Source organism: Anarrhichthys ocellatus, unplaced genomic scaffold, assembly GCF_004355925.1.
Source record: "Anarrhichthys ocellatus isolate YVR2014 unplaced genomic scaffold, GSC_Weel_1.0 scaffold11, whole genome shotgun sequence".
NCBI classification, from domain to species: domain Eukaryota; kingdom Metazoa; phylum Chordata; class Actinopteri; order Perciformes; family Anarhichadidae; genus Anarrhichthys; species Anarrhichthys ocellatus.
Genome location: NW_022280041.1, coordinates 9,262,133 through 9,285,223, shown reverse-complemented (window position 1 = coordinate 9,285,223; position 23,091 = coordinate 9,262,133). Strand labels below are relative to the sequence as shown.

The following is a 23,091-nucleotide window of genomic DNA, read 5'->3' as shown; positions in this document are numbered from 1 at the left end:
GTGGTGAGAAGAGCACCAAGGAGGGTTCAAGGCTGGCAGCGCAAACACACACGCAAAACGCATCCACAGCCAGCCAAGGTGTGACTTTGAGAGGGAGATGAAGGCGCGTGGATAATTGCGCTTTTCAGTGCGTGTGTGCGCGCGCGCGCGTGAGGGAGAGAACAAGTGGCTTAGTGAAGACAAGAACAATGGATGGGACTTGATCCTCATAAGCCAACTACAACCCATAAGCCAACTACAACCCCGCGCACACGCGCAATCAACACGCACACGTGCGCGCGCGCTCTCCTCAAATAGGAAGCGAGGAAAATGGGGAAAGGGAGGGGAGGAATGGGGGAGTCAGAGACAGAAACACTGATGATGCTGGAGAATAGAAGGGGGGGCGGGTATTTCATAACCGGATGAGACCGCAGCCAGAGGTGATGCATTGACGGCAGAGGAGCGCGAGCCATTAATGACGCATCTGTTCAAAATGAACCGGGTTTAAGAGGCAGACCCTGGCCACATAAATAAAGGGAAATGCATAAATAAATAAATAAATTCATCCTATAGCGTCATCCGCATTGAGGAGCCTCATTCCTCTCTCTCCTTGCACCAGCTTTAGGCTGAGGAACCAGCGGCAAGACTGTCGGAGCGAGATAAATTAGCATCCGGTCACTGCTTTCAAAATAAAACCTTTTTTAAGGCGCCTCAAAGACATTTGCTCATTTACACAAGTATGGCAAAGTGTGGCACTGATCAAACCTTTACTCTGCGGCTTCTCGCTTCTGGAGAGACTGATATGCATTGAAGATCCTGCTGTGTTTTATCACTTAACTAAGTTAAATACTCATCAGGGTGTTCTAATGTAATTTGATCAGGTCCGAGGAGACCCCTTGAACCCTTCTCAGTCAATACTGAAGGGCGCATTTGTTCAGGGTTAAGTCTATGATCTATAGCTCACTATGATAATTAAGCATACATTTGTCTTGCTTGACCCTTCAAATATATGCCTTCGGGTCCAACTGTGAATGATTGAATGCAAGATGCACAATCGGCCTTGAGGACCTCCAGTGCAATCTGTTCAGTTATCAGCATTTCTACATCCACGTGTTTTGGTGTAGAAACGAGGTCCTTCTGGCATCCTGAATAAAAAGATTGGAGTTTTGACAGCAACACTTTCCACCTCCGTTCTTTGATGTCAATCTGCAAACCAGCTTCTCATATAAAAAGAGGTGTGTTTTCGATCAGTTCCCTAATTTACCCTATACCTGTGGATGCTTCAATAAAAAAAAAAAAATTAAATTAAATTAAATTAAAATTAAATTAAAAATTAAAATTAAATTAAATTAAAAATACCTGTGGATGCTTCAGCTCACAATGCTCACTTAATGTTTCATTTAATTCACATCCACTGTTGGTGGAAAGAAGTTAACAACACTTGAGTATTGGATTTGCACAAATAACACGGTGATAATGGGCAAGATGATCTCCGCGAATCCGATTTAAAGACAAATGTTTCACATCCTTGTATATTTCCGTTTTCTCCCTTTTTTTTAAGCCTAGCCTAGCCTAGGTTGGATTACCAACTGGGCAAGGCAGGCAACAGTCCAAGTGACTCCCAGCTGCACCGAAAAGCCTCAAGTTCACTGTACAGCAAATGGTGGGTTTATTAATTGTAACTTTCTTTGAGAATAGACCAATTGGAATGGACCAATGAGTCAATTTCTTGTCACCAACACGCTTTTGTTTTCTCCAGCTCTTATTTTATTTTGAAAGTTCTGATTCCTAATTTCCTGCGTGTTCCTGACTCACCGCGTGCCTCTTGACGCAGCGCGTTGAGGCGCTGTAGGACGACCGGATAACGGGAACCGAGAAGGGGGACAGGAGCAAAACGCGTCAGTCTGACAGACATAGACGGGGTGCTATTGTATAACACAGGCCTTCAGTCTTTTTCTTCACTCCGGGTTTTGCAGGAGGAGCGGCTGCTCTTGGTTTATTTTTGCTGTTTTTCTTTCTCTCTCACCGCGGAGGTAGAGACGGAGCGCGGCAGCGGGGCTTGGCGTTGCATCGGCCGCTGGCGGAGGACCGGCACATGTCTGCGCGGTGAGGGAGCGTTTGTTTCCCCGCCCTGATACGGTTGGAGGACGGCAGGAGGAGGAGGAGGAGGAGGAGGAGGAGATTGTTTGGAGGGGTTTAAACCGCGACGAAAACAACAATTTCCACCTCTGAGAGAAAACAAATAAATAGAAATAAGCAGGTGCGGCTGTTTGAACGGTCGAAAGAGGGTCCGTTAAAAAAAACGAGCGAGAAGGACAACAGTGATGCGGCAGCCGAGGTGGGCCCAGATTGATGATTTTATGATATCATCATCCACCGCCAGGACCGATCACTGATCGTATTGATAAGGAGCATCTTCGAGGAAAATACGCTATAAACTGACCAGGGTTCCGTTTGTTTGTTTCTGAGCTGGATAAACCGGAGGAGGTTAATCTGTGTTTGACCACGGTGGTTTCTTTACGCGAGGAGCTCAATTCTAGAAATACATTTCCAAATTTAGGCCGATGACTTAGTCCGTGTGTGTGTGACGCCAATACAGCAGCAGAGAGGCGCGCGTGTGTGTGTGTGTGAGAGAGAGAGAAAGGGGAGACGCGCCTGTCTGAGCATCATCTGGTAGCTGCACAGGCTACTCCTCCACGGGGATGATACACAAGCGATTTTTTCATCTGTGCGTGAAATAAACAGAAGAATTGGGGATGATGCTGATGCTGCCGCTGCCATTTCCTGTCCGGCTCTGATAGAGACAGTGAGGCGCACAGCACGGGACTGGACATCCAGAAAATCTCTCTCCTCACCTCTCCTCCGCCTCTGCACCTTCTCCCCCCTTCATCTCCCCCCCACCTCCCCTCCCCTCTCTCTCCTGCTCTTCCTCCTCCACCCCAGAGCGTCTATTCATTCTGATCAATTGATAATCCGTCTGTGATTCAGAAAAAAACACCCACACCACCCGTACATCCTCTCAAGCGGCCCCTTTACGCACTCACGCGCAAAGGCACGCACTCACGCACCACCACCACTACCACCGCATCACCACCGCCATCTACAGCCATCATGGAGACGACCAAGCTGCCTCCGACCAGCCCGTCCTCGCCGACGACCAGCTTCTCGGTGCCTTCCGCGGAGAAGGTGGACGGCTTCCCGCGGAGGTCGATGCGCAGAGCCCGGCAGAGGAGGTCCCACAGCTCGTCCCAGTTCCGCTACCAGAGCTCCCAGGTGGAGCTCACCCCACTGCCCCTGCTCAAAGGTGAGACACTGCAGCCACGAGGCAATATATTACAGTGACAGGACAATCACAGGGGATAAAGGGTCCAACAAGGTCACCATAAACTCACTTTTCTCACTTTACGTGTCTTCATTGTTTAAACACCTCGAGATGAAGGTGAAGGCCATCTCCTGACTTTACACAAGACACCAGTTGATCAGAACTGTGGAGGTTATTGTATTTTCTATTGATAGGTGTCCAGTGGTACATATTGTCCTCTCTGTCATGTCCTTTCTAACTGACAGAGGTGATAGCAACAGCTTTGATTTATTGTCTGATAGGAGCCAGTCTGGTTTAGGATTATTTTAAAGACTTGCTGTTGGAATATACATTTTTTTAGGGCTGCACCCAACAATTAGTTTCATGAATAATTAATAATTTCTCAATGAAATTACAGAGAAGTGTAAAAGATGTCCATCCAAGGTGACGTCTTTGGTCTTGTTTTGACTGACCAGCAGGCCCAACCCAAAATAAATTCAGTTTTCAATTCAATACAGAGAAATCACTCAAATCCTTAGAAGCTTAAATCAGTGATTTTTTGTTTGGAATATAACTGAAATGGTTAATTGATTATGAAAATAGTTTCATATACATTTTCTGTCACTCGACTAATCAAAGATCAAAGGAAATATACAAAATCACATTGTATGAGGGTTGACAAAGTTAATGTGCTTTTTTGAAGAACATACGCTTTAAACTGGGGCTAAGGAAGAGTTTGACAAATTGTTCAAGTTCAAATTCACATTATGCAGAGTCACTGAGCTTGATGTGGACCACTTACACACTCATTAAAACACAATATCATCAAACATCAGCTTGTCTCCGTGATTGGTGAGATGGGTGAAGCATCTCACCATTATAAAGCCATTTTCCTTGTCAGACCACTGCCTGTCTTTAATTGTCTCATTAGATGAACCTCAAACAAAAACACAGAGGACAAAACATATACTTGTACACTTTGTAACTTTATGTACGTACAGACCTTGACATCCCTCATAAGGGCAGTCAAAGGTGCACTATTTGCAGGCGGTTGTTGCTGTATTGCTCTAATCCCAGAGCTGCCGTTACCACACTGAGACCACTTTGATCTATGTGGGCCCGTTCAATAACCTCTCACAATGAAGGCATGAGGTTGCAAACACATGGAGCCCATTTGCTTTCATTTTCAAACATGCTATAGTGCTGTCTCCTATAGGCCCGCCCATGCAACCCACAGGTCTGGGTGGGGTTCGGTCTGGTACAGTGAGACAAAGATTACAGTCACAGAAAAGGATGATGTAATCGGCAGCAACTTTAGGAATCGATCTAGGGCAATTGGTTAAGCAGAAAATCAACATTTTCTGGTTCCAGCTTCTCAAATCTCTCTGTTCAATACAGCTTTAGGTTGAATATCTTAAGGGTTTTGGTCAGTTGGTCAACAAAACTAAAAATGTTAAGTTGTCTCAGGGTAGTTGTCTTAGGTTGAACTCAGGGTACTCGGGGTATGACACATGGATCCAAATTCAATATAATAGTTAGTTGCTCCCCTAGAGTAAACATCAGCATGTGTAGTGTACTAAATAGAACAGGCATATCATGAAATGGTGCTTGTTGCCAATATAATTACCTAAAGATGGTCTATTCAAGTTCATTTAAAGCCACACTATTTGATTTATGAATGAAGAAATGACACATTCTTCCTCTTACAAATGAAAAGTTTGATTCTTGAGAACTACACCCTTACTTAACTCGACACACCCACAGGTTTTACTGCTATACTGCCTCACTTGGTCTGGTATGACCAGATGCTTTTAGTGGCTAAGCGTTCGCTAATTTGTTTAGCAAACTTGATGTTGTTGTGTATCTAAGAGCTCTTCTATTCATGTGCTACTGTTCTGTTACGTTCTATCATTTAACCGCACAGTTGCTTGAACCCATGAAAGATATTTTCTTGCGAGACTTTGTGATTAGACAGTGAGTACAGAGATATCAATATTCAATATTTCAATATTCAATAAATCAATATTTATGTACCGTTTCTCAAGGTTCACGCAGTAAACAAAACCTATCCCTTCACATGACTTCCCCTTTTCTAATTTGTCTTTCTCAAGAGCTGTTCTACTTTCTCTTTATCTACCCTTCTTCCTCCCCTTGCGTATCTTCTGTCTGCGAGTCTTCATATATGCCTCTGACCCCTCTTTATAAGGTTACTCCCCCTTTCATGTAGCCTGCAATCTCTTCCCATTAACCCTCTATGAAGAGAAGACCTTTCTGCTTTTAGAGGGCCGTGTGTGTGTGTTTTTACACCTCATTTCACCATCTGCGACTTCCTCTCAGGCCCGCGAGCTGGGGGTGTGTGCAGTGTGATGATGGAGGTTTTTTGTTGTTGCGCCTTTGCAACACCTTCGGTTCAGACCTCACCGCGCATACGTGCTGTAGCCTTCATAGACTGAAGACCCAGCTATCACATGGCTGCTGCACCGCTGCGGCATTGTTTCTGGATCCCCAGGAGGAATTGATAGTAAGATCCTGCAGCACCGGCGCAGGAGAGAAAGCCTGGTGTGGGGAAGTCTGTAACGGGCAGTATGTAGGCCAAGTGTAGACAGACTTGTGGGTGTTTGGCCCTCAAGGGAATCACATTGCCATTGTTAATTTGAACTACTCCTGCTGTTAACAAACGGCACATCTCTTTCACTTTAAGCCCCGAGCAAAGCTGCATTCTTGCTCCCAGTTTACGGCTGAATATGAAAGATAACAGACGCAGAAAGACATATAACAGACATGTAACAATGAAGGCGTGACAAAAGAAAAAGCTGGTAAAATCCATCCTCACATTGCCTTCTCATGGATCATTTTTGTTCTTTGATGTTTTATTATAGACAACGAGCAAAACAAGTCAATTGTCAGCACAGCTACAATGGTTTGACAGCAGGAAACGCTTAAATTGACCAACAGTGAACATCGAGTTTTAGATATTAGTCTCAGAAAGAGCGAGAACCTCAATATTTAGGACCAATTTAAACAAAAACAGGACTAAATCCATCAAAGAAGAGGCAGACATACTGATTACTAGCCTCAATCAATTAGAATGCAATGCAGTCACAGCTTGCATCTTTGCAGATCTGTCATCAGTAGTGTGTGAAACAGATCAGCCTTTAAAAATAACATTTTGTAACAGCCAGACAAGGCAAAGGAGACATATTTGTAGGAGGAGCACATGAGGCAGGTTTATAGAAGTTTGGAAGAACAAACACAAGTCAATTCAGCAAACTCAAGCACCGGCATTTCACCCCTTTCTGTACACTGTGTTCTTGGACCAGCGCTAGTTGTTGCATGTACCAGTATATACTTGTTTTAAACACGGTGAGTCTTTCCTTGAAGGTGTATTTCATAAAAACACAGCACCCTTTCTGGTAAAAGCCGACCTTATACCTTTCAGTAGGCAATTGTGTTGTTTACTCTCAAGAGATTGATCACTGCCTTTACCGCTACCAGCAGTCGCTCCTTTTACATTTTCTACCCACTGTCTAAATGGAGCTTCAATGTAAGTACTGCTGAACATTTTCAGACAGGGCCCCGAGTGAGATGATTAAGTCACACAGAGGCACCAAGACTCGACAAACTTTCTCTGGGACCTAGGAAAATTAAAATATTTAATATCACACAGTTACACAGAAAGCATGCCTTTCCTTCCCTCATCTCTCTACACTAATTGTCACATTACAGTCAAGATGAAATGAAAAATGCCCTTTTAACCCTTTAAAACCACATCACCGGTCATATTGTGACAATATTTATATCAAAATCCAATCATCTATTCTTTCTGTAAAACTAAATAACATCAGAGCTTACAAAAACTAGTACCAACAAATTTCCGTCTTGAGTTACACTGCAGCTCTCTGTCGAACCAGAGAACAGGCTGTTAGCTCAGTGCTCCTCCCCGGCTGTGATGCTCTCCCCCGGGGCCACAGACGCTGTCACAGTCAGGCTTCCCGGTCACGTATGTTGTGCTGTCGCTGGCAGACTAACCAGACAAAGGTCACTGTGCTACCCAACATCCACTCAGCAGATAAGCAAACTTATGATTAAGATTGATGTCTTGTTAAGCACACCAAAGACAATTTGCAGATTTAAATACAAATTTGTATTTAAACACACAGAGATTAATCCAGCTGTCCTTCTCTATCAGTAGCAGAGGATCCTGCAACCAACGAGGCGGCACTACATTCCTTGCTTTTGACCTTGAGATACTTGCAGGCTTGGTTTTCAAATCCTAGTGAAGTCGTAGACTTTTCCCACCTCTCCCTCTGCTGCCCTCTCCACACACTGTGTTAAAAATTCTAACTACAGACGAGTCTTATCTGTGCAATGAAAAAAACTCACGTTACATATGCACTCAGCATGCACCACAATCAGGATGTGATCTTCTTTTCCAGACCACTGGGTGTGCATTTTGATTTGACTTACAGTAAGTATGAGTCATCCAGGTGAAAATACACTCGACGCAGTGTGGCTGCATCTGTGAAAAAAGTATCCTGAGGGATAAACAACGTCACCAGCAAGAACAGCAAGGACATAATCACCAGGGGCAGAAATATACATCTCAACAGGTAGAAACTTCATAGTAAAAGCATCATAACTGTGTGTACAAATAGTAAGTATAAATGTAATTACATCGCTGCAAATAGAAACGTCGTCACTGGGAGTAAAAACACATTCACTGCAGGCAGAAATGTAATCGTTGTGCACAGAAATGTAATTATAGAATCATAGAAATGTGACCCGTGCAGCTGATTGCCATGATTAAGGATGCAGGTTAGGACAAGGTTTGGCATTAGTGGTCGCAGTAGGTCAACGATTCTAATCTGAGCCGGGTGAGGATAAAAGTCCTCCAAAGTATTTGCTAAGGCCCGATTGTGTGGTTGCGATTGTGCAAAGCCTGCATGTATGCAGGGTGATCATGGGACACTTTCCGCTCTATCTTGAGATCTTGGGGAACAGTGTTGCTGCCAGCAGCTACCTCAGCAGAAGATCAGAGAGAAAACACAAAGCAGACTTTCTGCTCGTCTCGGCCCCTGGCGGCACGCTCTGCCAGCCTTCGCTACTGAACCGTTTCACTGAGCTCACATTGCTTGTTTGTGACCGCAGTAAATGGTATAGCCCGAATACGTTATGCCTGTTCTATAAAAAGACATTCCCTCAAAATTAAAATGAGGGCGTCAGCAAACATGAATTTGTATTTGGCAGTCACAAGATGATCATACTAAAGCTATTCCTGTAAGCTGTGTATCACAAGAGGCTTTCGTATTTTCAACCCAGTTAAAAGAAAAAGAAAGAATTGAAATCAGCAGAAGATGGCTCCCCCTGCCTAAAAAAACCAATAAATTAACAGTCCAATTTTTTTACCACAGCTGTTTCTTCCAGTCAACTGTGTGTTGGATTTATTCTCATCAAAAATTGATACCTAGTTGTTTATTATTATCTCCCACGCCGATGTGAACGCAGGAGAGCAGGAGGCCTAATTGCTGTTTTGAAAATGAATCAACATGCTCAGCTCCATCGCGTTCATCTGGGTGCTGAATCCTCAAAATAGCTCAGCAGAAAAATCATTAATAGAAAAGCACTCACATCAAGTAATTGATAGATAGATAGGTGTGTCATGCAGACACCCTTCAGCGTGCAAACTAACACCAGCATTTCTAATTGCTATCTTAACCATGCAAAAGAAATATCCACCAAACAAAATAGCCTTACGTGATGGTTTCTGTCCCTGAGGTTCCCATTAGCGGCTGCCAGCAGAAGTGGCTTTTCAAACGGCCGCCGAGTGGCTTCAAATGACTATGTTGAGGCCTTAAGGGATGTTGTGTGAGCTTAGAAAGTGTTAAATATCCCGTACTTGCACGAAACCCATCCTGCTGGTTGGTGTTAGCATGAAAGCATCTCTAAAAGCCACGAAACACCCTGCAGGTATAAGACGAGCACTACAGACAGTGTAATTCAATCAGGCTTTGTTGCACAGACTAACAGATGGTGAGTTGAACCAGAGTGAGATAACGTGAAGATTTAAATGTTATCGGGACATTTTAGTTGTAAAGTTGTAAAGTGAAGCAGCAGTTTGTGTGCTCATGCATTGTTAAAAGCAGAAAGAATGATCCCTATTGGTGACCAGCAAGTAGTCGATCTTTTTTGATGCTATCAGCCCACTGGATGCTGTTTAACAGGTCAAAGTGAGCTTTTGCAAGCCTTCTGTTTCTATGGAATGAAGGGAAAATGCATTTCAAATGCTCCCACTGCTGTCTGCGAAAGAAACAAAAATACACTGCCGCTTGCGTTTCATAATCTTCTCATAAATGGGCCATTTTCACTGCTCACAATGAAGGGATTAGAAGGAAAAACGTCAGACATGACGTTATGAAATCTTCAAGAACATCTCATGAAATATAACGGGGAAGAGTATCATTTTGAGGATGTGCTGTACGAGCCTGATAAAAGACTGAAGGAAGGTTTTACATTTACATGTACCGTTATTTAATTGATTAAGACAATTTCTTTGAATTTTAAAATGAATCCCATTACATTCTCACTGCACTCTTCTGGAAATGGAAGAAGCTATCGTAGCATTAGCTGTATTGCTCCTTCCATTTTGATACAACCTGATCTACTCCTCAAAAGAGACATGGTTTGCAGGCAGTTGTGAGGCAGCAGCTTGAACAAACACACCTCTTGTATAAACTGTGTTACCTTGTCGTCCTTATTAGCAATGCTTACTTACAGCCAGTTAGCAAGCAAGTGACATTTAGCAAGCTAATTAGCTTGGAGAGCTATTGTGACTGAGTGGTGCCAGGTCCCGCCTGTTTTGCACGCAGATTACATAACAGGTTTTAAGGTGCGTCAGTTAAAATACTGTAAATAAAAATGCTAACAGTACATACATAACCTATTTACACACGTATTTACTGTAAGTGTATCATTAAGATATTGTTAAGCGACATGTTGAGGTGTTTCAGGTGAATAATGTATTGCATTAACTACAGTAAATGCATATTTTGCTGAGACGCAAGGATGAATTTGGCTGTACCACTTTATGGTATGACTAGTCTTTAGTTTTAGAAAACAAGAAATATTTGCGTTGAGTTTATGTTAGTTACACTGAGCAATGCTAACAGTGCTAACTGTGTTCAGTTAAAAGTAACATGACAACAAAAAAACACAAACCCAAGTGACAGTTATGGAATAGTGGTGAATGTTAAAATATAGTGTAACATTTATAATACCTAAAATGTGGCAATATTAGCATGTTGGACTAAATAAAGCTGTAGCGGCAAAACTGTATGTTGCAACAGAACTATACTGCAGTCATAATGATTAACGTAAGTGCCACAAGTAGCTGCCTCTGATAAATAGCCCAGCGTGTTTCCCTTCTTAGATGTAATTTCTGTTGTTTCTTCAGGCCACCATGTGATTACGTACTTGTCAAAAATGACATATTGCCCATGCAACATGTAACATAACATGACATGATTTAGGTCACATGTTAACCTGCATGGGAGGATATGTGTGTTTTCCTTTTTGTTTGTCCAGCATGTGTGTTTGTCCACATTATAATAATGACTGTACGGCAGGCTCTATTTTAAATGTGCTGTTTACTGTAAAACAGTCACCTTCTAACACAGATTGTATGTGGGAGATTGAATGACTCTGTGTGTGTGTGTGTGTGTGTGTGTGTGTGTGTGTGTGTAAGGGAGAGGCCAGCTGGATGGGCCTGGTATTGGGTTACAGAAAGCATGGAGTAGTTTTTGCTCTATGACGGTCTGAGATCAATTAAGAGGGAGAGCGAGGGAGAAAGTGAGGGGGGTGATGAAAGAAATGGAGTGGATGAGCAAAGAGGAAATGACTGAACATTAAGTTGACAGGTGGAGGAGGAATAGAGGGAGGAGGAGAGACGGCATGATAAAACATAAAAGAAAGGCTGAGGATATTGCAGGGGAGAGGATGTAATGAAACGGCCAGCGATGCAATAACCACAACAGCTGCTGTGTCACCGAAGAAAGAGTTGATTCTTAAAGGAATACGCTGATGCTCGGGCAAATAAGCGCTCTGATTGAATAAGCACACGTTTCACCTTGGTGGGCGTTCACAATTAAATATGCTGTTGCGGTATTGAGGCAGGGCAAAGCTAAGTCTACAAAGAAAAGAGATCGGTATTCAAGGAAATTATTGAGGAGGATTAGCAATGAATCACAACCAGAAAGCACTTATTCAAGGACAGGATACTGTGAGATTTGTTTTTTCATTACAGCAGTGTGGAAAGCACCGTTGCTGATGTGTGTACGCTGCACCGAAAACCAACACATTATTATTCAACAAGTGAGGGTCGCAAAGCTGCTAATCAAATGTTGAAGAAGTCTCCTGCTGGGATAACCGTCTCCCATATTTGTTTACTAACCGTCTCCAAATTGTGTTTACATTTGGCGCGGCAAATATTGCTTTCAATATCTCAAAGTTGTTTCGCACTCAAGGACAATTTGGACTTTTAGATAAAAGAGGTCCAGTAGCCAAAAGACCTGTGAAAAAGGTTTGCTGAAATGTATTTATTGATAGTGATTCAGGTGATTATAGGAAGGGAAAGCGACAAAAACGACAGAGCGTACACATATGAACACACAGTTAGTCCAGGTCTTTATGCTGTGCGGTGGGAACATGTATTAGTAGTGTCATTGGATTATTTAAAGATGGGCTTAGCGCGCCACTAATCTTGACTTGCCATGACTTAGCCTTCTCTCACTGCCTTTGTTAAAGAGAGAATGGGGACTTTTCTGTCTATTTGCTCCATAATATAAGGACCGTGTTTTGAAATCCACTGCCATTAAATCACAATGCTGTTTCTAAGCAAAAGTCTCCAGAGACAGTAGCTGTCACTTTCCTTGTTAATCAGTAATGTGTTTCACTTCAATCATTCATGTTGTTCAGAAGGTAATTTCGAATAAAACTCAATTAGTCAATTATGATTATGTCTTGTTTTATACTCAGAATGTTACAGAAGTTTTTCAGCCTAAAGAATGAAACTACAAGGTAATTTCTTTAAAAAAGCACAAACCTCCATCATCACTGGATCCAAGTACATCATTCTTGTAATTTGAGCTGAAATTGATTTTCACCCTGCAAGCATCCCGTGGTATTCGGAAATCAGCCTCCGTCTTCGTCCACATAATCTTTATCTCCAGTCAATGCAGCCCGAGTTCAACGTTCTTCAGCTTTCAACCACATCCCACAGTTTTCATCAGCAAATTGGTTCAGCTTATGGTTTAATCATTCCCAATATATACTAACTTCAACTCGCTGACAAAGACAGTGAGACACTGTTGAACACAAAAACACCAGCGTTGTCATTTTAGGTTTAAAATGTGATGAATTGTTCCCACCAAATGTCATGAAACTCGGTTCATACTTTGGTGCGATGTCAGACGGGTTAAAATATTAAGTGAGAGGAATAAAACATCCTCGGCAAAGAACACAGATATGTCAAAAGAAATGTGCTCATTCTTTCCTGTTTCTGTGATTACCATTAACAGACTGTAGCTGTACAACTCTATTTACATGTTATATGCTAATACCCTGCCCGTCTCATTACCTATTCCCAGTACCATCACCAAGTGACGACTTCCAAGTATTTCCTGCTCTAATTTAAAGCAGCGGGGGGATTTATCCTGTTCTTTCTGGGCAGGTAAATTGCTGTTTACTCTTCAGTGCTCTTGAGGGGGGAGGGGGGGGGGGGTAGTCAATCACACATGATAACATCCCTCCTCATTTTTCCTTTCTAATCAGCCTTTTTTTATAAGCAAGATGATGTGTTGTACATCAGTTAGACAGTTTGTGATGAAGTGGATGTGTGATAAGGAGGATTAGATCACTTAGAGATGGACTTTAAGCGTCACTTAAACCCCTTAAGGTGATATTTATACTGCCCTGACTTCTACATATAGCTACTGTTGCACCCTTCCACTATCCCTGTGTCTCTCTCTTGCTCTCCTTCTTTATATGCCTCCCCCCCCCCCCTCTTCCTCTCTGCGTCACTGTATCTGTGCACTGAGCATGAGTGTGTCTGTGTGTGTGTGAGTGCTTAATGACAGCGGTGCAGAGGCGGCTTGGATGGTGGCTAAAACAGAAGCTGTCCTCCTCTCTTTCTCTGTGTCACACAAACACACGCACGCACACACACACACACACACACACACACACACACACACACACACACACTCAGCCAAAAGAATAACTGTTATTTAAAGACTAGAGCTGTACTTGCTCATTTGAGCAAAAAAATGCCTTGGAGAGCTTGATGGGTGGAGTAGATGAAGGGAAAGATGGAGGGAGTGATGAGAGAGAGAGAGAGGAAAAGAAGGGAGGTACTCTAGAGATGGAAAGATGAGAGAGAGAAGCAGGAGGAGGACGAGGGGGATGATGTCATCTTTTAACCCTGTGCTGCTCCCCTTCTCCTCCCTCCTGTTTCCTCCCCAGATTCTTTCTCCTCTCCTCTCCTCTTCTCTCCTCTCTCGCTCCAGCAGGACTATATTTAGATCTGTGCAGCTGTGTGTGTGTGTGTGTTTTGATGCTGTTGCAGGGTGCTTGGCGCTGCTCATTCTTACATATGTGCCTCCTTTCACCAAAGCCCACCCACCCCTCTCCCTGCTCTCGCTCTCACCATCTTCTCTACGTCACATGCTATCTTTACCCTCACCTTGTCTCAGGCTGACGTTTAGTTTTTTACCAGCATCTTCGTCCTTTGTTTATTTAAAGGATAAGTCTGGAGATATGCCCTTATTTCCTTGTTGTCAACAGATACAATGAAAAGACCAAAACCAGCAATTAATTGATCCCACAAACGAGTATGTTAGGTGTGGCCAAAGGTCTTTTCACACAATTCCATTCCAAAACACATCAATTAGCCACTGTTGCACTGGGTCACAGGTGCTTTCATTACAATGAACATGGGCATTGTAGTTTATTCATGAGTTTATTTTGACTGAATTCCACACACACTGTCCTGCTGCTGCAAATACTTGCTTGTGCACCAAATGTGTATTAATCCGCCACTGAAAATAGTTCCAACAACTGCACCATTTACTCCTGTTTGAGTGGTGTTTCCTGCAAAACCACAGTGAAAGGTGGGACAGAGAGGTAGAATGGTTTAGAATAAACACAACTGAGGCAGATGTTACGACAAGTGGAGAGCATTTCTCATTAAACGTCAGACTGTCAGTTTAATGTTTTATTAGTCGATATCATCCAGCGTTTGTCAGTATCTGTATAATGTAAAGTGATCCAGTGACTTTCTAGACTGCATACAGTATGTGAGCTGACTACCTGTCTCCCCTTGGACTTGGAACAATTAGAAAGAGTGCTATTGGACTTTTTCAAGGTACTTTGTCTGATTTTGTTATAGTATGTGTGAATTGGACCGTTGTTCTCTGTATTCCTGTTATTGTTACAACATCCTTTCATTTTTTGTAATTGCTTTTATTGCACCCCAAGCCATCCATGCAGAGGGAATCTCTCATTGAGTTGCCTCTCCAGAGGTTTGGCACTTATTTTTCCTCATGCACCAAATAGTTTTTTTACTTTTCTTCGACAGCTACAGGGCTGACTTAAGAGCCCTTGCTGAGACATTGTATGCACGATACAAATAGGACAAACTTTTCCTGACAGCTAAGAACTCTTTTAGTTCTTTGGCCTTCAATTAGCAAAACACACCTACACAACAAATGGCTTGAGTGAAGACATTATTATTTTAAAACTGACTATGCAGTCTAGTATACTTAGGAGGAGGGGAATACAAGACAAAAACTGGTATATTAATCAATCTTTGTGCATGTGGATTTTGAAAAGATCCTTTGTTTGTACAGCATGAAGAATAACAGAGAGAGTAATACAAAGCTTGAGGCACTTTGTATTAGCACTGAGAGTGTAATTGCTTTTCTTATTGACTGTTTTAATATGCTTTTATAAATTGTGGTAATGTAACTTTAACAATGGTGTGCCATGTTGACAATATGCGTCTCAATCTCAATGGACTTTCTGAGTTAATAAGGATGAAATAAATAAAGAAGTCAAATTAAACTACATGCACTTAATGTTTTGGATCATATATTCACAGCTATGCTTGTTACCCATTGGAAAAAAAAGATTTGGATTGTGAGAAACATGAATATAGCTCATAAATGACTCACTTGCAGTGATTAAGATCCTAGTTTGAACTCTAATCACTTTACCGACATGGTATTAAAAGCTGCCTTGAATGAATGGGTCTGGAGCGACCTGCGTTGACCTAATAATAGCACAGCAGAGAGGAAAGCTAAAATCCACCTCACTCAGTATTATCTCCTTTTGGTTTCTGCGCTGCCTCATTGTGCACTGAGTTTGTGCAAGCCTTACCTACCGGTACCAAACATGATATCAGACATTGAGGTAATAATACTGGTGGCCAGTTCAAAATATTGTTTTGGCCCATTTGCTTTGCCTTAAAATATGTACTGTGGCTCTGTCTGTGCCCGTCATCTCCCGACACTTATTCTTTAAAAAAATATATATATTTCATGTGATTGTACTTTTCTCTCTCCCACACTTGCTCTCACATGTCTCTCTGTCTCCCAAACCCACATACATGCTTTTTCTTTCCCTCCTTCTCGCTCTGTATTTTTTCCTCAGTCACAGCACGGCACATCTTCATACAATTACTCTCCATTAAAAATGGATTAGATTTCACCTTCACAGTCTGTCTACAGGGGGATAACAGGAGGGAGTGGACAGCAAAGATGGTTGCTATGAGAAATCAGGAGAGAAGGATGAAGAGATAAAAAGGTTAGGAAGGGGTATATTAGGAAGGGGAAAGAAAAAAGAGAAGTGGGGAAACGGAGACAGGAGGAGGAGCGATGAAGAGTCAGGAAGATGAAAAGACTGAAGCTGCAGCTACATCAAACCAGCCAAGAGCGACATATACAGAAGTGGTCGCCTTGCAGATTTAGACTCACATTTGTTCCCGAAGCAAAGTCAGAATAAATAGTTCTTCCTCTTAAACTTTTCACACTCCTTTTTCGTGACCAATAGTCAGAAGATTGTGTGAACTTGTCTGTTACATGTTTGTCCAGTCACTGAGAAATGGCTGCAATTCAAGAACAAATTGGTGGCTCAGTACAGCTCAATCAGTAGTCTCTTACACATCAACAGTAGATGTAAAATGGGCAAAAAGGAAGGTTGAAGAAAAGTCACAGAGAAAATGTATTCAAGTCACGTCACGTGACAAAAAAAGAAGCAAGCCAGTCCCGCTATTCTGAGCCTTTATACACAAACAACACACAATCGTCTACACATGAAACAAGGACAAATTCAGAGAACTTGCCTGAATGGAGGACAATCTGACAGTCTGGTCAATTTAAACTTAACTTAACCCGAATGCAAAAAGTTGCAAGTCAAAAAGATTTGCATCATAATCTTGTGTTTAAGTTTTTTAGGTGTTCCCATATCACCAACCTGGGACTTCATCAAACAGCAACTTAGTAGTTTCATTATGTATCAAACTTAAAATAAATCCTGTTATAAATACAGATACTCTGTCCCATCACCATCTAAAGTATGGAAGTTGGTCATAATTGATACAACAAAGGCCACTTTAGTGTGCGTCTTGTGCCTCGACACATCAAGCAAAGGTCAGGCCTCGTCTATTGTTGTGCAGCTTTGTGCCAAAGGGAGCAGATGGTCATGGTGTGCCCACAAGAGGTGAGGGGGTCTGGGGCTGGAAAAGCTCCAGTCTGCCCCCCTTACCCCTCCTGAGTTTCCCACCTGGGGGTTAAGAAGGGTTAAATCTAATCTGCTCCTGCTGTGTGTGTGTGTGTCTGTGTATGTGTGTGTGAGTCTTGGATCATCCTCAGATAGTCTAGACTGCTTCCCAGTCTTGGGTAACGCTGCCTTCTTTTCCTTTGACAGGGAGATTATTTGTTCAACACTGTAACTGAGTAACCAGTGTATCCAATACACCAGTTGAGTTTCTAACGCGTCAGAAAGGAGTCAATGGTCGTCTCAGCCTACAGTCCTTATTAGGGTGTGGTTAGTGGTTGTTTTATATTGATTTAAATGTGACAGGTGGATCTCATCAAGTCATCTTTACGGCAGAGCTGTTCTTATACTTTTGAATATAAGCACCACTGTCTACTCCCCGACTCTGCCATGAGTACAACCCGACACACAGTGTCAGGTCTGTTCGTCAGGCTCAGCTGGACGTAGAAATCAAGTTTTAGATCACGGTAGGTTCACTGAGGTGCTCTAGGATCAGTCAGACTTTTCATAGCAGTTATAACATACATATGCTACAGCCTGGAACATCTGCTCAAACACCTTTGCAAAGAGGATCAGGTTTTCATGTCTTGTATATTCATATATTATTATTCCTGTATTATTTATATATTTATATTTCATATAATGTAACGTAATGTATTATTATCCTCACATAAACCTCACATACAGTACATCTGACTAATATAGGAATCTATTTCACTGCATGCTATTTTTTGCTATTGAGTCATCAGAAAAAGAACCCAGCATTCCCATTTGGTTGCAAAGCCTGTAACTCTCTACATTGCTTCGTTTTTTTTGTTGTTGTACGTTTTTGCATGATGCTTTTCAGGCTGAGCTGCTAAGTTCTCACACCCCCTCAAGCCGGTGGAATCAATTTAAAACTCACTGCGTGTGTTCAGTAATCCATGGGTATGAGACACTTTCTCTCCATCTGAGAAAAGTGGTGTTTTCTTTTTTTGGAAGTGCAAGGTTTTAATGTGACGGCCGACAGCAGGTCGTTTCATTGTGACGAACAGGTCTGGAGAACGAATCTGACAGGTAATAGGACTGAGATGCAACACAGCCCTCTGGAGGAAAGTATGTGTGTGTGTAAAAATGTGTTTGTAGAGTAATAGCCTGTTTTCTTTCCCTCATTACGTTGGAGAGAAGATCTAGCCTGTAGAATATATATCTGTGTACTCCCAACACTTCGACTTTGTCAAACGATTCACTGCCGAACACAAAGTGCCTTTCAGGAACGCCATTGGACATGGCTGAGCTGCATCAGCCTTTTTCTTTCTTGTCCTTTAACCTATTTGTCTAACATGTCTCTTTCTCTTTCTCTCTCTCTTCCCTCTTTCCTACCTCTCAATCCTCCAGACGCCCCGGTGGCAGAGTTACACGACCTGTTCTGTAAGAAGCTGCAGCAGTGCTGCGTGCTGTTTGATTTCCTGGACTGCGTGGCTGACCTGAAAGGGAAGGAGATCAAACGTGCGGCACTCAACGAGCTGGTGGAGAGCGTGGCCACGAGCAGAGGAGTCCTCATAGAGCCTTTGTACCCAGAGGCTATAAAGATGGTAGGAGGAGAGGAGGAGGAGAGGAGGAGAGGGGAGGCTAGGGGTGGAAACGATGGACTATAGGGGATGGATAGGTGAAAGAATAGAAATGAAAAAAGGAACATTTGGGCACAGACAGTGACAAACGATCGTCAATGAGCAAATGAAACATAGAACGCAAGAAAAACATTTCCACAGGTCACCAGAAGCTATAAACAAAGATGCCGAGGAAAGGAGAAAGGAAGTGAGAGGCAGATACATAAAGGGAGGAAAGGAAAGGAAATATAGAACATTTGCAAAGGAGGCTAAGTAGCAATAGGAGGAGGACGGAGGCGAGAAAGTGAGGGATGGACAGGAAAGAGATCCAGAGGTCCCAGATGATATAAATAGGGGGAAAGGAAAGAAGGTAAAGTGAACAGAGGATAGAGCTTATGTTATGGAGTCACTGTACCCAGAAGATATGAAAATGCTGATAGGACGGGATGGAATGAGAGGAAAGTGGGCAAAGGCTTTAATGTGAAGAAAGCGTGGGAGGCTACGAAAGAAACCAGATGACCCACATGATGTTTCTCAAACGTGGAATTGTTGTGTAACTTTAGTCTAATTATAGTTATGGCTTTGACCTTTTTAAATCCAAGTGAGGTTTACATGGTCCTATGAAATGGGCCTATACCCTCCTGCAGTGAGAAGTATAAACTAATGCAAACAGATGTATGGAGAGGGGGAAAGAACAGAAAAGAAAATAATGCTGAATTGGGGAGTTGAGATTTACCACATTTGCTTTTCGCAATGCAGTTTATGCACTAAATGGCCGGTGGAAATGCACGTGTTGAATAAATCATGACTGTGCGAGCAGTCGGGTTGCATGGCTTAAAATAGCTGAAGTTATTTTTTGTGCTTGATTTAGTTGATACTAACCCACTTAATTGTCCAATATCCAATATAATACAAGACTCTTACATGTTGAATGATCACTGACACTGTGTTACAACACCAGCTGTGTTACAACTATCCTGAGAGCTAATTTGGTGTGAAGTGACACAAATCTGTAATGTGCATCATGTCGAATAATCAGCATGATGAAGTCTAGCAACGAGTCAAAGGATGTTTTAGTTAGAACTGTTGTATTACAAAGACCCATAGACCTACTTTCTGGAAAATACAACTGTTAAATCCATTTGTTTTCATGTCAAGGATATCTATAATATTAAAATGCACTGTCATTTGACGTTTCTAATTTTCTTTTCTATCTCTCCACCTCGTTCCCTTTTCACTTCCCTTTTCCCTCTGATCTTCTTTTCCTGCATCTCCCACTATCCCCTTCCTCTATCCACATCCCTCCTTACCTCTCATCCATTTTCCTCTTTTCCTCTTCCCATTTCCTTCCTCACCTTCTTCCACCTGTTCCCTCCTACTCCTATGTTTGCGGTTTTCCAGATCTCGGTAAATATCTTCCGTACTCTCCCACCAAGTGAGAATCCAGAGTTTGACCCTGAGGAAGATGAGCCAACACTCGAAGCCTCCTGGCCGCATCTGCAGGTACATACAAACAATCCTGTAAACTATTTTCTGACGATTTACATAATATCATGCATTTTCCACTTCAGATCTAAGGACAATTTCTGTTGAAAAGATATGTTCAGCAAAATGTGTTGACTTTGGCTTTTTGTTGCTTTAAACGGTTTGCTTTGTTTTTAAAGTTAAAGTGAAACACAATGCATGTGGCCCTGCTATATATTATATACTATATTTGAGAGGGTGGACAATACCATAATGCACATAACTCCCTCCAGGTGTTGCTTTTCATGCAGCGTTCAGCATTTATCTGCACATAAACATACTGTACCTGAGCCCGAGGTCCTTTAGATCAGTTAAATCTGCTGTTTAAAGCAAAACTTTGTGCCTAACTGTTCCTGTTTTATCAGCCGGAATCACAAAATGGGGCTCTAGCAAAGAAGAAAATCACATCTTCTTTATTAGACTGCTGGTGTTTGCAGAGTATTAAAGAAGATTACCGTGCTACGTTACCTAGAGCCGCTTTAGAAAAAACATTGTTTGCCATTTTGAAAAAATACACTTTCGAGTTCTTGCCGAGAGTTAGATGAGAAGAATGATACTGCTCTCCTTTCTGTTTGGTCAATGAGAAGCCAGTCCCTGCAGCCTATTAGCTTAGCTTAGCATTAAGACTGGAAACAGGGGGAAAAACTAGCCTGGCTCTATCTAAAGGTTAAAAAAAGCAGTATTTTATCACTAAACTAAGCTAACAGGCTGCTGGCCTTAGCGTACGAGGTAATAATTCCCAAAATATCAAACTATTACTTCAGGACAAAAACACACTACATTACGTCTAATCGTTTACGGTTTGTGCCTCCATTAGCTGGTTTACGAGTTCTTTCTGCGTTTCCTGGAGAGCCCGGACTTCCAGCCCTCCATGGCCAAACGCTACGTTGACCAGAAGTTCGTCCTGCAGGTAGTCCTCTCTCTCCTTGCGGTTTGTTGAATCCAAAGCTTTTAAGATGTTCCTAAAACCATGATAAATGGAAAGCTATAAATAAATGAAGCTCTTCCTTGAAACAGCAGGTATTGCAGAACCGAGTAATATTCCGGAGTGCTCTTAAATTTTATGATCTAAGTTGGGGCACATATAAAAAAGAATTGACTAAAAGACTCAGCAGTTCTTGTTGTACAACTTTTATGTTTAATATCCTGCTGTATTTTTGAAAGACATTAGTAAAAAATAGTTCATGTAATATTAAGCAGATGGTAAAAAATACCACAATGTTTTTACACAGAAATATAACAAATACTAGAGATTGGTGGTCTTTGTCTCCTGTTCGAGATTGGCTTTTTATTGAAGAATAATTCACATGACTTTAAGGTTAAGGTTCAGGTGCAGGAGTGAGGAGGTTAGAGAATGAATGCATTTAGAAAATGGCCCCACAAGAGCCATAAAACAAACCTACTGTATTTGTAATTTGTAATTATCATGTGTGTGTGTGTGTGTGTAGCTCCTGGAGCTGTTTGACAGCGAGGACCCCAGGGAGAGGGAGTACCTAAAGACCATCCTGCACCGTGTCTATGGAAAACTACTGGGCCTCCGAGCCTACATCCGCAAACAGATCAACAACATCTTCCTCAGGTATAGGCTGCCTCCCACCAGCCCACTGCATAGGATTTAAGGTTGCTTGCTATTTATAGCATTTTAACATCAATAAATCAAACATCCGCCAACAAAGACCATCAGCAGGGTGAAAAGCGGTGTTTATGACCTCTGTAATGCATGGCTTTAGCTTGGTGCGTCATAAAAAAGTACAAAACAGGAACATTTGTTACTGAGTTATCAGTATTGGAAGAGTATAAAAACCTCACACATTTTTGGGTTGAAGTCACACGAGATACGTGGAAATTTAGGCTGAATTAGTACATTAGAAAATGAGTGCTGCATATTTAGAGTGGTTCTGTAACAAGGGAAACCAGCCTCACACGAACAGGCCCACGGCATGACTGTGCACATCTGCACTCACTAGAGCATCAATGCATCCCCATCCTGCAGCTATCCGGAGAGTTAAATCCTCGTGTGGTGACTCAAATTTCCTCAAATAATTGGTTAAACAGCTCTGACTAACGAGAGTGCTGTGATGTACAATCATGTTTCGTCATTGTCCTTCATCAAGTGTGGCTGTATTGTTGCGTTTGCAATGTGATTCAAGCGAAAGGAGAGCGGCGATGCTGCGACGCACTCTATTTCTGTCTCAGTTAAACTGGTTTCAGTATCATTGTTTGTACATTTTGACAGCTAAAAGATGCAGAATAAGCATGAATGTGCTTCACTGACATTGTAATCCATTTCTCTATCACATGATCACAGAGGTATTAGAGTTGTATTCCAGAAATCGTGTTGATTATCAATTCCTTAGGAAAGTCAGGAATGCCAGCCAGGGAATTATATGCATTTGTAATTTATGTGAACAGATTATGTTTTACTATTTCAAGAATTACAGTCCTTCTTTTAGTCCCTTTTGCTTTTGTTTTGGTTGCTTCTTCTGCTGATGCATCATCCCAAGTCACTCTATGTGTGTATGTTGTATCTGATCTTTAGGTTCATATATGAAACTGAGCACTTCAACGGTGTAGCGGAGCTTCTGGAAATCCTCGGCAGGTTCGTGTCAAATCACACAGACACACTTTGGGGCAAACTCTTCTGCTCTGGAGGAAAGCACGCTTCGTAGTATATCACGACTTAATGAATGCATTTGGAGTTGAGTGTGAACACACAGACACATACTGTCCTTGGCCAGCTGCTCCTATTCACGAGACAGCTGGTAACCCACTGATTTAAGCAACTACGAAAAAAACGGTGACGAAGCACAATCACTTCTGCAACAGCTCAACACAAAAAGCAATTTAATAGGCATTTATTTTAGATTCATT

The 23,091-nt window shown here is 42.1% G+C and overlaps 1 protein-coding gene across 1 annotated transcript in view; it reads left to right on the top strand.

The window, feature by feature from the left end:
* Positions 1-1,349: 1,349 nt before the first annotated feature.
* The window catches only part of ppp2r5b (protein phosphatase 2, regulatory subunit B', beta), a 34,353-nt gene continuing 12,611 nt past the window's right edge, over positions 1,350-23,091 (top strand). The window contains exons 1-6 of the mRNA XM_031850814.1: positions 1,350-3,283; positions 18,485-18,681; positions 20,098-20,199; positions 21,038-21,130; positions 21,669-21,799; positions 22,760-22,819. Coding sequence (XP_031706674.1) covers positions 3,091-3,283; positions 18,485-18,681; positions 20,098-20,199; positions 21,038-21,130; positions 21,669-21,799; positions 22,760-22,819 — 776 coding nt within the window. The 5' untranslated portion in view covers positions 1,350-3,090. The remainder of the gene's footprint in view (positions 3,284-18,484; positions 18,682-20,097; positions 20,200-21,037; positions 21,131-21,668; positions 21,800-22,759; positions 22,820-23,091) is intronic.